The sequence below is a fragment of the Sciurus vulgaris genome, assembly GCF_902686455.1.
Source record: "Sciurus vulgaris genome assembly, chromosome: 18".
Taxonomy (NCBI): Eukaryota; Metazoa; Chordata; class Mammalia; order Rodentia; family Sciuridae; genus Sciurus; species Sciurus vulgaris.
In genome coordinates this window covers 11,212,715-11,228,652 of record NC_136479.1, presented here as the reverse complement: position 1 = coordinate 11,228,652, position 15,938 = coordinate 11,212,715, and the positions used below count along the sequence as shown (strand labels likewise).

Genomic DNA, 15,938 nt, shown 5'->3' with positions numbered 1-15,938 from the left:
CTTGTAAAAGCTCAGCCCCTATTTTGGAGGACAAAACCTGGGCTGGAATGCAGGCCATTCTTGCTGTGTGACTTCAGACACTATGGTGAGGTGAGGAGAGCTTTGATAACAAAGTAATCATTGCCCACAAGTAAGTCAGCACATCTGGACTTTAGTAACTTGGGGTCCTCATTAAAACCATTGTACAATCCACTTTACAAAGTGCATCAACCCTGCCCGTACTTGATTGGTGCAGGCAGGATGGTCTGGTAGCTGTAGTGCTGCTGCTGCTGGCTCAGGATCTGCAGCTGTAGGAACAGCTGCTGCTGCTGGAGCAGGCGGGCGTAGTTGGAGTCCATCTGTGGCTCGTTCTTCTCACCTTTCTGATCGGGTGGAATGTACTGGTGGTACTTTAACTTCTTTACCCGTGGTTTGGGATCTTTGCACTTTTTGCTACGGTGTTTGTCATTTGGATTCTTGGGATGGCTTTGCTATTTTCGAGGAAAAAAAAATATTTTTAAGACATGGCATCCCAAAAAACTGATTCTACTGTGAGTCTTCAAAATTAAAAAGCAGTGTACCTTTACAACCTAGCGTATTAAATGCATTTCAAGAGCCATGAAAACATCACTGTCATCAGATGGCCTTATTTCCTGAACACTGAGAAAGTGACATGTCCCCAGTGTCCACCTATTCCTGATGCCCTAGGCAGCTTTCTCCCCTGTGGCTGAGAACCTGCAGTGGGTGCTGCTGCCTTGGGCAGCACCTCTGCTCTTTGACCGAGGCCATGTTCCCTTGCCCAGACACAGCGATTACCCCAGCAATGCTCGCCCCCTCCGGTTCTCCCCGTGGGGTCGCACACTCTCTCGACCCCACATTCTCCTTCTGCAGGCTCCTTTCCAGCACAGTTCTCAAGAAAAGGCTACGGCACTCTCCAGTTCTCCCTTTTAATTTTTCCTACACCCACCTCAAGTTTTTTGCCTGTAACACTCAACAGAAACTGTTCCTTGGCAAGTGACTGGCTTTGCTAACCTCAGGTCGGTTGGCCCACAGCAGTGTCTGACACGTTCGTGTCCTCTTTCCTTGATGTTTCCCTTGGTTTTGTCCCTGCGTCACTTCCTCACTGCTTTTCCTCGGGCTCCTTTGCCTGTCCTGTCCTTCCCATGTCCCCCTGCTTTGGGGATTCTCGACAGTGCTGCACTGACATTCCGAACCAGGTAATCCCAGCTGTGGGGACTGTTCTGGCATGCCCAAGTTCTTATACCACCTCTTCCCCTACACTGAGCCTAAGCAGTTTTTCTGGGCTCCTGTGGCTTCTGCGTTTGTTTTTGTCCTTAGTCCCTTGAGGTGTCTGCTAAGCACCTCGAACTCAGGTGTGCCCCCTCCCTTCAAAGGAATGGCGACTCTAACTTCCCCACTGCTTAGACAAATGGTGATTGGTCCAGGACCCCACTTCCCCACAGGGAACAGACAATATGTCAGCAAACCCTGCCAGCTCAGCCTTCAAATTCCACCCAGAAGCCAGCTGCTTATGACTTCCCTGACAAGCACCACTGCTTCCTGACATGGACGACATCTTCACCTGGTCTCTCCTTCTATTGTCGCCCCTCCACTGTGTGTGATGTTGCAGCTCTCACCCTTCCAGTGGCTTCTCCTGTTAGTCACAGGCTCAACACTTCTGTTCTTCGACAGCTCCCTGGCTTGTTGGTTTGCTTTTTATCCTGGGTTGTCCCTGGCCAAGACTTACTAGCTTCCTTGTTCAGAGATGTCAAGTTTTCTTTCTTGGGCTTATGGCTTATACCTTCACCTCTGCCAGAGCTCCACCTGAAGGTCACCAGACTGCATGACTACCTTATTTAAAACAGAAGCACCCCCATTGCCCCAGCACCCTCTATCCTTATGTTAGTCTTTGTTCACACTATTGTCCAATCCAAGGGTGGGCTGCTATGGTTTGTTTGTAGCTTCATCTGCTAGTACCCAGAACAGTGGCAGACACTGTGAAGGTACCAAACAGTGTCTATTGAGTGGAGTAATGATGACTGTACAGGCTAAGCAAACATCCTTAATGACCAGGCACTTGAAGTACTTCTCACTGTCAGAAGACATTCTTGCCTGCTTAAGCACATCCTGTAATCTTGTGATATTAATTTACTAAGCAGCTTATTTTTGTTATAATTTTACTTTTAGTCTTTTCAGACTGATCATAAAAATGACAAGGTCTGGGATGATTTGTACTAAAAATGGGGGTCAGGTATAATTATTACAATGGACCCAACCACAACCTGGAAGGTACCTGGGGCCTGGGGGATTCATAAACACAGTAGCCTGTGGACTGCAGGCTACATCTGCTATCACCTAAGGACAGCATGTGTGTTCCTTCAGTGAGGGTAGGTGACAGCCTCCCTTACAGCAGAGCCAAAAGGGCCACGGTCCATTTCTCATATGCACCTGTCCTTCCTCTCTTGCATTGTCTTCAGATTCCCTACTAAGTGCTGAAATTCACATTCTCCAAAAGCACTATTCCTCTAGAACCAAAGCCACCTTAAAGACACAAGTGAAAACAGGACCAGAGAGGGAAGCAGAGAGATAATTTTCAGTATTCGTAGATAAGACGGGCTGGTATTCAGATCTCTCTGCCATCGGTGGCGCATGCATGGAGATGCTGCAAGAGGCGGCAGGGGTTGATTTTTTTACTCGTTGCCACTCGTCACTCTCCAAAGGTGGTGAAATATGCTGACGTATGTCTTAAAGCTACAAACACTTGGCCCTGCTGATGGAGAGCCTCTCAGGAAGTAGATAGGTGGGAGGGAGAAATGTGTGCCATGCTAGTCTGAAAGCTACTCCCTTGCCTCTGGTGAGTAAGCTGCGAAGGCAGGAAGAAGGTTGGACCCGACTCAGGAGATGGCCTTTTCCTGGTCTTGTCACTTCTCACGCCTCTGGACCACAGGGAGAGGTCAGCCAACTCTCTAATGTCTTTTCCAGTCCCAAAGGTTTGAGGTGTGCATTCTGCTGGTTTTGGCACAAGCTACCTCTGAAATGATTAGACTGTTCCTCAGTTTACTCTCCCCATCTATTTCATTAAGAAGTTCTAAATATAATTTTAAGAACTTCAAAAAGGTACTGTCAAGTTTTTTTCTTTCTTGGAATTTATTCTAACTGAATTACTTTGACCAAGTAAATGTAGGAAACAGAACCACAAATCTGAAGCTTATCTGAGAACAAACCAAGCTTCAGCTGGCCAAATCTGTTAGATGAAAAAATATATTTGCTTCTCTAAAACCTTTAATCTGGCATGTAATATATCTGAAATACCACTGAGATTGACCTTGTACATGAAGTCCCAAACCATGTTTCCTTAAAGACATTTGTTTGTGAGGCCTGTGAGTCTCAAGTGCTGTGCTCAAGCAACTCCATTTTACTGTGCCCCCGCATTTCATCTCAGTGGCTTGAGTGGCAGCAGAACTAGGAACTGCTAGCAGATAAGGGGGTTCCTGACGCCTTGCCACACTGCCCTAGCAGTTTTATCCAGGCCAAATTCTGTGCCATTTTTCTGTGACTACGGGATGACAGGTCATGTGTTAACTGTCGCAGTTTCCAATGAAGGCCCCAGTCTAGTTAGTTTTTCATGATTTGGTTTTCAAGGCAGGCTGGGAAACTCAGATGGTGGCTCCATCTTCTGTCCCCAGCTGCAGACAGGGTTGCAATAAAACTGTGCAATGCTGTGCACCAGAGTACCCACCTTTACCAGTGCTGGGCTAGGCTTCGCTGAGGACACAGTGTTCGTGGGGAGGACGGGAGCTGTGGACCTTGTGGGAGGCTGGTCCACGGCTGGAGGAGTTTTCAAGAATTCAGGAACTGCTGGGGACACTGAAGTAAACTGGTGGAAAAAGCAGAAAAGGAACAAATCTGTGAAATCAGTGACCATAAAAATAGAAAAGTCAGAATTACAAGGGAATGACCTCATTTTTTTTTTGTTAAAGTTCACCAGAAAGAAACAGAAATGTAGTATTGTGTCTGATAACCAGATGATGGAACAAGATGCTTTACCTCACTGGAGCCAGTTATTCAGTCTCTGCTCCTGTAACACTGAGTGGCTGAAGCTAAATAAGGTTAGAGTGACTAAACTCTAGTATTTCTCAGAAATAAAGTTAGAGCCACCCTTTTTTGGCAGGAAAAGAGTCCAAGGTGGTACAAATGATCAAAACAATACACGGTGTTCATGAAGGTTTTCTTGCTAGATAAGCCACACCAACACTGGCCATTCCAGAGTGGTATTTTTGTCTTTGTTTCAGAGCCCAAAGGATCCACGCCCGTCCCCACGCTGGGCAGCACCTCTTCACAGAGGCCCACTCCACCTGTGAGTCCTCAGGTTGCTCTCCAACTCCTGCCTGCAAACCTGACTAGCACTCACGGACCACCTCTCTCGAGTCTTCCAACAAGACAAGAGCCGTGGAAATCTTCTTGCAAGGCTGACTTATTTTGCTGAGAATGCCATCTCGAAATGAGAAGCTGCTTTGTTTCCCAGGTCCAAGCAAGAGCTATTGAATCTCGATCTGGAGCTATAGATCAACACTGGAAGCCACAGAAGGAAACTATAGGCTCTATCAATCCTTACTAGCAATCTACTTTAACTAGATTACCTTACAATAAATCAGCTGAATGTTATAAGTTGATTATTACTTGGACTTACTTATTACCAGTTTCAGGAAAAATGTCATTTTTTCACTTCCCTGAACAACTCTCAAATTCATTATACCAACAGTCAAAATCACACTCTTGTTGAAGTATATGGGTTTTAAAATAGTAAACTATATTTTCCCTGAAACATAAATGACCTAAGGGCTGGGGTTGTAACTCAGGGGTAAGAGCACTTGCCTCACATGTGTGAGGCACTGGGTTTGATCCTCAGCACCACATAAAATAAAGTGATTGTGTTTATCTACAACTAAAAATATTTTTGAAAAATTACCTGAAAACTATTGCATTATTAGCAGCAAAAAGTATGAAGCTTGGTGCATACAGTAACTCAACAAATATTTAATGAATGGACATTCCTTTTGGCTTTACTCATCTAGGTTACATTCTCCAGCCCAGCTGAGACCATGTGTGTCAGTGCCATTAATAGCGCATGCTCATGTCTGTTTTCTCCTTGAGGTATCTGCTACTGACTTCAGCTTTTAAACTGTTGACAATATGAATGACTGTACTTTGTAAAGGTGGTTGTACTCGATTTCATTTCAGAAGGGAAAGGACTCATCTAAGAGACTTCATCCTCATGTTCCAGCAGACTCCTGCCCCTAAACAACCCTGAGATGTCCAGTTCTTCAACTAACCTCTGAACAACCGAATTCATACATCAGGTAAAAGGTGATGTCTTGCTGACCATGTTAGAGGATCTTGTTTTTGTTGTTTTCCTATCACCTTGCAAATTTTTGGAAACGAGTATACTTATCTCTGGGTCAGTTTTCCTAGAGGGGAAAAAACCATTCCTTGACTGTTATAAAATTGGTACATGAAGTAAAACCAGATGTTTGAATTTTAAACTATACATATCTCTATATATTTCCTTGCAGATAAATTCTAACCTGGTAAGCTCTTTTACCGGCCCAGTCCCTGCTGACTGGATAGCAATGATGAATTTGAGAGTGAGCAGTAAGTGTTAATAATCTGAAAAATTCAATTATTATTCAGAAGTATGGATGCGGTTTCAATTGTATGGTTATCTTCTAGGCCATGTCTCACTAAATTTAGCCTTGATTACTGATATTCTCATCTTATTAGGTCTTTTGGTATTTTGGTGTCCTGCAGCTACCCAGAACATCACAGAGCCTAGAAACATAAGATTAGCTGAACTAAAATAGTGATTATCAACTCTACCTAATTTGAAGATAAATTAGTTGAGAGAAATGTCTAAACTCCTCTGTATATTATTAGCCTTTGTGGTGTGCCCTAGAAAGGGCGAAAACCACAGCAGAACAATGCCCTCCCACCCCAGAAACCCCACTTGGATCACACCTAGGTGGTAGGCTCCTACTGGCAAAACTAAAAGCATCTAAATACTTAATAATTCTGAAATGACAAAAAGGATTAAAAGAGTATCGAGGTCCTTTGTAAAGGGTACTTGCTTTGTTTCACAGTAAATTGAACAGTGAGTTAAAGCCTTAACAAGAGTACCAGATAAATATGTGTACAGTGCCACTAAGACCTGACTTCACCTTATGTACTACAAACACTATTTCCCTAAAGAAACACAAAAGCTGCCAACCTCTCTCGTTGGATCTGATCACTGTTCCTACCACAGGTTGTAGGTCTCATCATCTTTAATTTTCATCATCACACCATAAAACAACATGTCTGAAAAATGTTTCATGATGAATGTTTATGCTTTAAGACTCATAAGAGGCCCCTTTCAACCTTAAAGGCTTTTACTAGAAATCACTTCTAAGGAAGTTCTGCTGCCATAGAGAAAGGAACACAAGTAAGTAAGTTGATCACAGTTCCGTGAGGTTGCAGGGTCGACACTGGCTCCTGCACACCTCGGCAGCTTTCCAAGGTCTCATTGTTCCCTGGTGGGTCTTTTAAATTAGAATTTATGTAGTCTTGAGGAATGAAAGTAGATATTTAAAAACAAAGCTCTTTAATATTGTAGCTTTTAAATGTACAATGTGTTTTAGGATGCAGGAGAGTGCTTAAGATGGTAAATATGCAAATAAGAAATTAAAAATGCAGTTATTTAAACATTGTTTCCATATTCAAATCCCTGAACAAATAAAGTTGAACAAGTTGAACACAAACCAAAAAGTTTTGTGATTTTAATGAATATTTTCTAGGAAATTCTACCTTTCTTGAAATGTATCAATTAGCACTTATTTGTTTCTGTATAAGTTTAAAGCATTTAATTTTTAGAACAACTAAGTGAACGTTAAAAGTGAACTTATTGGGTTGGGGTTGTGGCTCAGAGGTAGAGTGCCTGCCTAGCACATGTGAGGCACTGGGTTCAGTCCTCACTTCACATAAAAATAAAGGTAAGAGAAATGTTTAAAACAAAAACTGAATTATTTGTGGGAAGCCATCCTTATCCAGCAAAACCAGACGTGGTTGAGCCATGGGACACACAGGCCTGACTCCCAGGAACTGGCAGTCAAGGGGGACTGTTCCAGATCACTGAGAGTAGGTGGCCCTGTGTGGGCGTGGTTCACCGTCTGGTTATGTGTTGGTTTTCTGGAGCAAATGGCTCTCCAACTCCACCCATCCTGCTTATCACAGAAGAAGCCCCTCTCAGCCTTGGCCCCCTTACCTGTGTGACTACAACAAAGGAGTGGTGGGCTACTCCATCTTGTTAGAGGCCAGATCTGGTATGGCCTGATCTGTCACATCCCCTCTCATTTGAAAGGAGAATTGGCTCTTGTATGTTTATTGATTAGATAAGTTTATGGGTAATTGACTTACTGCCAGCACCCTGTCCTCCAGCAGTTAACCCTTCCTTTATCCATGCAGGATGTGGCCGAAACCCCAACGTGTATTGGCATAAAATCTAGCAGACATTTGCTCAGTACCTGACCACCTGATTAGTAATTAGGATTTGCATACATGACTGCTTTAAAAAGCATAATTTTGGGCTGGGCATATAGCTCAGTTGGTAGAGTGATTGCCTTGCATGCACAAAGCCCTGGGTTCAATCCCTAGCACCACAAAAAAAAAAAAAAAAAAAAAAAAAAAAAAAAAGGGCATAATTTTTATTGTAAGATACACCATAAAATTTACCATTTGATCATTTTGAGTGCACAGCATTAGGTACATTTACATTCTTCAGCAACCATCATCTCCAGACTTTCAAGTTCTCAAACCCAATACCCATGAACAACAGCTGTCAGACCCCTATTCCTCCAGTCTCTAAGTATCTCATAAGCAAAATCATAGACTATTTGTTACTTTTTAATTGGCTTATTTCACATGGTAAAAAGTTTAAGATTCGTCCATGAAGGAATCCCCTTCCTTTTTAAAGCTGAATATTCAATTGTGTGTTTGTAGACCATTTTTTTACCCATCCTCTCATCAGTGGAGTTAGGTGGCTTTCACCTTTTGGCTCTCATAGATGCTGCTGCTAAGAATGTGGGTGTACAAATGTAATTTGTTTTCAACTTTTTTTAAAAAAATTTTTTATTGTAAACAAATGGGATGCATTTTGTTTGTTTGTACATGAAGTAGAGGCATACCATTTGTGTAATCATACATTTACCTAGGGTAATAGTTTTTTTCTCCCCTCCACCCCTCTTATCCCTCTATAGAGTCCCTCCTTCCTCCATTCTTGCCCCCTTCCTACCCCCTATATGTGTCATCATCTGCTTATCAGTGAGATCATTCATCCTTTGGTTTATTGAGATTGGCTTATCTCACTTAGCACGATATTCTCCAACTGTGTCCATTTGCCCGCAAATGCCGTAATTTTATTCTTTATGGCTGAGTAATATTCCATTGTGTATATATATATATATATATATATATATATATATATATATATACATACACACACCAGAGTTTCTTTATCCATTCATCAATTGAGGGGCATCTAGGTTGGTTCCACAATCTGACTATTGTGACTTGAGCAGATATGAACATCGTTGTGGCTGTATCTCTGTAGTATGCTGATTTTAAGTCCTTTGGGTATAGGCCGAGGAATGGGATGGCTGGGTCAAATGGTGGTTCCATTCCAAGTTTTCTAAGGAATCTCCACACTGCTTTCCAGAGTAGCTGCACTAATTTGCAGCCCCACCAGCAATGTATGAGTGTACCTTTTTCCCCACATCCTCTCTAACACCTATTGTTGCTTGTATTTTTGATAATCGCCATTCTAATTGGGGTGAGATGGAATCTTAGGGTAGTTTTGATTTGCATTTCTCTTATTACTAAAGATGGTGAACATTTTTTCATATGTTTGTTGATTGCTTGTAGATCTTCTGTGAAGTGTCTGTTCATATCCTCAATTTGTTGATTATTTGTATTCTTGGTGTAGAGTTCTTTGAGTTCTTTATAGATTCTGGAAATTAGTGCTCTATCTGAAGTATGAGTGGCAAAGATATTCTCCCACTCTGTAGGCTCTCTCTTTGCATTGCTGATAGTTTCCTTTGCTGAGAGAAAGCTATTTAGTTTGAATCTATCCCAGTTGATTCTTGCTTTTATTTCTTGTGCTATGGGAGTCCTGTTAAGGAAGTCTGATCCTAAGCCAACAAGTTGAAGATTTGGACCTACTTTTTCTTCGATAAGATGCAGGGTTTCTGGTCTGATTTCAAGGCCCTTGATCCATTGTGAGTTGATTTTTGTGCAGGGTGAGAGAGAGGGGTTTAGTTTCAATCTGTTGCATATGGATTTCCAGTTTTCCCAGCACCATTTGTTGAAGAGGCTATCTTTTCTCCATTGCATATTTTTGGCCCCTTTGTCTAGTATGAGAAAATTGTACTTATTTGGGTTTGTGTCCGTGTCCTCTATTCTGTACCATTGATCTACCTTTCTATTTTGGTGTCAGTACCATGCTGTTTTTGTTACTATTGCTTTGTAGTAGAGTTGAAGTTCTGGTATTGCAAGAACTTCACTCTTCCTGCTAAGGAGTGCTTTAGCTATTCTTGGTTTCTTATTCTTCCAGATGAATTTCATAATTGCTTGCTCTATTTCTGTAAGGTACGTCATTGGGATTTTAATTGGAATTGCATTGAATTTGTAGAGCACTTTAGGTAGTATGGCCATTTTGACAATATTAATTCTTCCTATCCAAGAACATGGAAGATCTTTCCATCTTCTAAGGTGTTCTTTAATTTCTTTCTTTAGTGTTGTATAGTTCTCATTGTAGAGGTCTTTCACCTCTTTTGTGAGATTGATTCCCAAGTATTTTATTTTTTTCGAGGCTATTGTGAATGGGGTAGTTTTCCTAATGTCTCTTTCTGAAGATTCATCACTTATGTATAAAAATGCATTGGATTTATGAGCATTGATCTTGTAACCTGCTACTTTACTGAATTCACTTATGAGTTCTAAGAGTTTTCTGGTGGAATTTCCAGGTTCCTCTAAATATATAATCATGTCATCAGTGAACAGGGATAGTTTGAGTTCTTCTTTTCCAATTCGTATCCCTTTAATTTCTTTGGTTTGTCTAATTGCTCTGGCTAGAGTCTCAAGAACGATGTTGAATAGAAGTGGTGAAAGAGGGTCTCCCTGCCTTGTTCCAGTTTTTAGGGGGAATGCTTTCAGTTTTTCACCATTTAGAATGATATTAGCCATGGGCTTAGCATAAATGGCCTTTACAATGTTAAGGAATGATCCCACTATCCTATTTTTTCTAGTGTTTTGAGCATGAAGGGGTGCTGTATTTTACCAAATGCTTTTTCTGCATCTATTGAAATACTCATGTGATTCTTGACTTTAAGTCTATTGATATGGTGAATGACATTTATTGATTTCCTGATGTTGAACCAACCTTGCATCCCTGGGATGAAACCCACTTGATCATGGTACACTATCTTTTTAATATATTTTTGTATGCGATTTGCTAAAATTTTGTTGAGAATTTTTGCGTCGATGTTCATTAAGGATATTGGTCTGAAATTTTCTTTCGTTGATGTGTCTCTGTCTGGTTTAGGTATCAGTGTGATATTGGCTTCATAGAATGAGTTTGGGAGGGTTCCCTCCTCTTCTATTTTATGGAATACTTTGAGAAGTATTGGAATGAGTTCTTCTTTAAAGGTTTTGTAGAACTCAGCTGAGAACCCATCTGGTCCCGGACTTTTTTTGTTGGTAGGCTTTTGATGACTTCTTCTATTTCAGTACTTGAAATTGGTCTATTTAAATTGTGTATGTCCTCTTCGTTCAGTTTAGGCAATTCATATGTCTCTAGAAACCTGTTGATGTCTTCGAAATTTTCTATTTTGTTGGAGTATAGATTTTCAAAATAGCTTCTAATTGTGTTTTGTATTTCACTCGTGTCTGTTGTGCTATTTCCTTGTTCATTCTGAATTTTAGTAATTTGAGTTTTCTCTCGTCTTCTCTTTGTTAGTGTGGCTAAAGGTTTATCAATTTTATTTTTTCGAAGAACCAACTATTTTGTCAATTTTCTGTATTGTTTCTTTTGTTTCAATTTCATTGATTTCAGCTCTGAGTTTAACTATTTCCTGTCTTCTACTACTTTTGGTGCTGGTCTGTTCTTCTTTTACTAGGGCTTTGAGCTGTAGTGTTAGGTCGTTTGTTGAGTTTTACTTCTTTTATTAAATGCGCTCCATGAAATAAATTTCCCTCTAAGTATTGCTTTCATAGTGTCCCAGAGATTTTGATATGATGTTTCTTTCTTCTCATTTACCTCTAAGAATTTTTTAATTTCCTTCCTAATATCTTCTGTTATCCATTCATCATATAATAGCATATTGTTTTAATCTCCAGATGTTGGAATAGTTTCTGTGTTTTACTCTTTCATTTATTTCTAACTTCAATCCATTATGATCTGATAAAATACAAGGTAGTGTCTCTATCTTCTTGTATTTGCTAACATTAGCTTTGTGGCATAATATACGGTCTATTTTAGAGAAGGATCCATGTGGTGCTGAGAAGAAAGTGTATTCGCTCTTTGCTGGATGGTATATTCTATAAATGTCCGGTAAGTCTAAATTATTGTTTTTGAGATCTATGGTTTCTTTGTTCAATTTTTTTTTGGAGGATCTGTCCAGTGGTGAGAGAGGTGTGTTAAAATCACCTAGTATTATTGTGTTGTGATCTGATTTCTGGCATTGAGAACAATTTGTTTGACGTACATGGATGAGCCATTGTTTGGGGCATAGATGTTTATGATTGTTATGTCTTGCTGATTTATGCTTCCCTTAAGCAGTATGAAATGTCCTTCTTTATCCCTTCTGACTAACTTTGGATTGAAGTCCACATTATCTGATATGAGGATGGATACTCCGGCTTTTTTGCTGTGTCCATGTGCGTGTTATGTTTCTCCCCATCCTTTCACCTTTAGTCTGTGCGTATCTCTTTCTATGAGTCTTTTGCAGGCAGCAAATTGTTGGATCATTCTTTTTAATCCAATCTGCCAGTCTATGTCTTTTGATTGAGTTCAGGCCATTAACATTCAGGGTTATTATTGAGATATGATTTGTATTCCCAGTCATTTGGCTCATTTTTTTTTTTTTTTTTATATTTCTTTATTTTTTTTTTTTTTGACACGACTTGATTTCTCCTTTATTTGGCTGTTCCTTTAGGGCAATTCCTCTCTTTGCTGATTTACATCGTTGTTTTTCATCTCTTCCTCATGGAATATTTTGCTGAGAATGTTCTGTAATGCCAGCTTTCTTTTCGTAAATTCTTTTAGCTTTTGTTTATCATGGAAGGATTTTATTTCGTTGTCAAATCTGAAGGTAAGTTTTGCTGGGTAGAAGATTCTTGGTTGGCATCCATTTTCTTTCAGAGCTTGAAAAACGTTGTTCCAGGCCCTTCTAGCTTTTAGGGTCTGGATTGAAAAATCTGCTGACATCTGTATTGGTTTCCCCCTGAATGTAATTTGATTCTTTTCTCTCACAGTCTTTAAAATTCTGTCTTTATTTTGTACGTTAGGTATTTTTCATTATAATGTGCCTTGGTGTGGGTCTATTGTAATTTTGTGTATTTGGAGTCTTATAAACCTCTTGTACTTGATTTTCCATTTCATTCTTCAGATTTGGGAAATTTTCTGATATTATTTCATTGAATAGATTGTTCATTCCTTTGGTTTGTTTCTCTAAGCCTTCAATCCCGATAATTCCTAAATTTGGCCTTTTCATGATATCCCATAGTTCTTGTAGATTCTGTTCATGATTTCTTACCATCTTCTCTGTTTGGTCAACTTTGTTTTCAAGATTAAATATATTCTTTGATATCTGAGGTTCTGTCTTCCAGATGTTCTATCCTACTGGTTATGCTTTCTATGGAGTTTTTAGTTTGGTTTATTGTTTCCTTCATTTCGAGAATTTGTTATTTTTTTCCCAATATCTCTCTTTATTGAAATGATCTTTTGCTTTCTCTATTTGCTCTTTTAAGAGTCGATTGGTGCAATCATTCAATGCCTGCATTTGCTCTTTCATCTCCTCATTTGCTTCCCTGATTGTTTTGATTATGTACACTCTGAACTCCCTTTCTGACATTTCTTCTGCCATGCTGTCATTGGATTTTATTGCTATACCATCTAGGTTTGTTTGGGACATTTTCTTCCCTTGTTTTCTCATATTGTTCAGGTATCTACCGCTCTAATAGTGAAACTCTGGGATATCGCAGATTTCCTCTATTGACTCATATTGTCTCTGTAGATTTCCAATAACTCACCTCTTAGCCTTCAGTAGCCTGAAGTCTTGGAGGAACTTGATAATGTGGTGCTCCACTAGGAAGCTGGCCTTCTAGGGGTGGTGGTCTTCAGGTGGGGTATATTCCCCGGTGGCTCTGAGTTGGTCCCGAGTCTCTCAATACCTCCTCTTCTTGGCTCCTGGGTCTTGTGAAAGGTCCTCTAGCCTCCTGTAGGTGTCTCAGGAAGGGAGCTGCCCTTCCAATGATGATGTCCACGCCCTCAGGAGTAATTCAAAATGCCTGCACCAGCCTATAAAGAAGCCTCTGGCTAACTCTGTGATGGTGACAAACCTCGGCGTGGCGGTCGAGTGGGGTTGTTCAGTGATGGCGTCTGTCTGGCCTGTTGGTTGGGTGGGTTGGCTACCCGCTGCCCAGCTCCGCAAGGCAGGCGGGTTGGGTGCCCACCTGCTACCTCCGTGATGCAAGCGGCCTGACTCGCCCACCAGCTTGCTCCATGACTGACCAACCATGATGGCACTGACCTAGGTGCAGGGGTCCTGTTTTCAACTTCTTTTGGACATATACCCAGAAGTGGAATTGCTGGGTCATACAGTAAACTCTCTTAAAATCTAAGAGGAGCCAACACCATTTCTATAGTGGCTGCACTATTTGATTTTCCCATTAACAAGGTGCGAGAATTCTAATTTCTCATGTGGTACATAAACACACGAACTATTACTCAACCTAAAGAAGAATGAAATTCTGGCATTTGCAGGCAAATGGATGGAACTAGAGAATATCATGCTAAATGAAATAAGCCAATCCCCCAAAACTAAAAGTCGAATGTTTTGAAAAGCCAATGCCGATTCATAGTGGGGGGTGGGTAGGGAAGAATGAAGGAACTCTGGATTATGCAGAGGGGAGGGGTGGGTGGTGGGTATGGGAAGGATGGTAGAATGAGACATTACTACCCTATAGACATGTATGGAAAAAAGGATTTCCTGGTTTTAAGTAGCTATGGTTACTATTATGTATCTCTTGGGGGAAGTTAATGAACAGCACATGAGATTTTCCTATATTATTTGTACAACTTTGTGTACATCTATAATTTCAAAATAAAAAGTTAAAAAAATTTCCAATTTCTCCAACCTTGCAAAACCTTATTTTCTGCTCTTTTGAGGGTAGCAATGGTAACAGATGTGAGGTGGTATCTTGTGGTTTTCTGATTTGCATTTCTGTAATGATTACATCATATGTTATGTGTTTATTTTTCAATGTTCATATAAACATTGTATTTGTTGGGTGTCTTGTCCATGTTTATTGGACATTTGTATATCTTTGAAAAAACGTCTATTCAAGTCCTTTGCCCATTTTTGAACAGGGTTGGTTATTCCTGTTTTTTTTTTGGGGGGGGATTCTATATACATACTCATATTAGTCCTCAGGATATATGGTTCTGAAATATTTTTTTCCTATTCTTGGGTTGGCTTTTCATGTTGCTGATAATACTGTTTGCACAAAAATTTTTAATTTTGATAAAACCTATCTTTACTTTTGTTGACATAGTATAAAATTCAAGAAACTAGCGTCAAATCCAGTATTAGGAAGATTCTCTGTATGTTTTCCTGAGATTTTATAGTTTAAGCTCTTAAATTTTGAGTTGATTTTTGTGAATGATGCTAGGGTAAATAAAGCATAATTTCATTCCTTTGCTTGTGGATAGCCAGTTTTCCTAGTACCATTTATTGAAGAGAAAGTCCTTTCCCTATTGGATGGTCTTGGTACCTTTTGTAAAAGATCATTTGACCATGTATGTTAATGTTTCTTAGTTTTCTGCTTTATTCCACTAGTCTGTATATCAGTGTTTATGCCAATACCACATTATTTTGATTACTGTAGTTCTGCAGTGAGTTCTAAAATCAAAAAAGATGAAACTGTCAACATCAAATTTTTTCAGGGTCCCTTGACTTTTTAAAAATATTTCTGTAAAAAATTGGGATTTTTATAGGGATTATATTGAATCTATAGATTGCTTTGGATAGTATTAGTATCTTAATATTTAGCTTTTCACAAATATGAAATGTCTGTGTTTGGTTGACTTTTTTGTAGTGACTTGTTTTGATTCCCTTCTCCTGTTCTACATAAATTCTATAGATATTTTCTTTGCAGTTACCATGGGAATTAGACATTTCCTCCTAGCTCTCTGCCCCACCGTACTGGGGTGTTCTATCACTCAGCCACACTCCCAGTCATTATTTTGAGACGGGGTCTTGCTAAGTTGCCCAGGCTGGCCTTGAACTTGTGATCCTTCTGTCTGAGTCTCTGGAGTGGCTGGAATACAGGTGTGTGCTGCCACAGCCTGGCATGACATTCTATCTTAATACTAACTTTAGTACCATTAAAAAAAAAAAAAAATGCTACTTTAGGCTGGGGTTGTGGCTCAGTGGTAGAGTGCTTGCCTAACATGTGTGAGGCACAGGGTCTGATCCTCGGCACCACATAAAAAATAGTTATGTCCATCTACAACTAAATATATTTTTAAAGATGCTACTTTGTAGTTTCATCCCCTGTGAATTACTGAAATCATAAATTATTAGTCACTATTAGATTTATAATTTAAGCATTCTTTTAAAGCCTGCAGGAAAAAGGTTATAAACCAAAAT

The 15,938-nt window shown here is 40.0% G+C and overlaps 2 protein-coding genes across 11 annotated transcripts in view; one reads left to right on the top strand and one right to left on the bottom strand.

Moving 5' to 3' along the window:
• Positions 1 to 15,938, top strand: part of PARN (poly(A)-specific ribonuclease) — a 578,557-nt gene that overhangs the window by 264,331 nt on the left and 298,288 nt on the right. The window lies entirely within an intron of this gene.
• MRTFB (myocardin related transcription factor B) overlaps positions 1 to 15,938 on the bottom strand; it is a 386,264-nt gene that overhangs the window by 218,149 nt on the left and 152,177 nt on the right. For all 10 annotated transcript variants that reach the window (XR_013760651.1, XM_079120567.1, XM_079120568.1 and 7 more), the window contains 2 exons: positions 3,719 to 3,856; positions 223 to 470 (listed from right to left, as the gene is read on the bottom strand). Coding sequence is in view for 9 of the 10 variants with exons in the window: in XM_079120567.1 (XP_078976693.1) it covers positions 223 to 470; positions 3,719 to 3,856 (386 nt within the window). In the remaining variant the exon portion in view is untranslated. The remainder of the gene's footprint in view (positions 1 to 222; positions 471 to 3,718; positions 3,857 to 15,938) is intronic.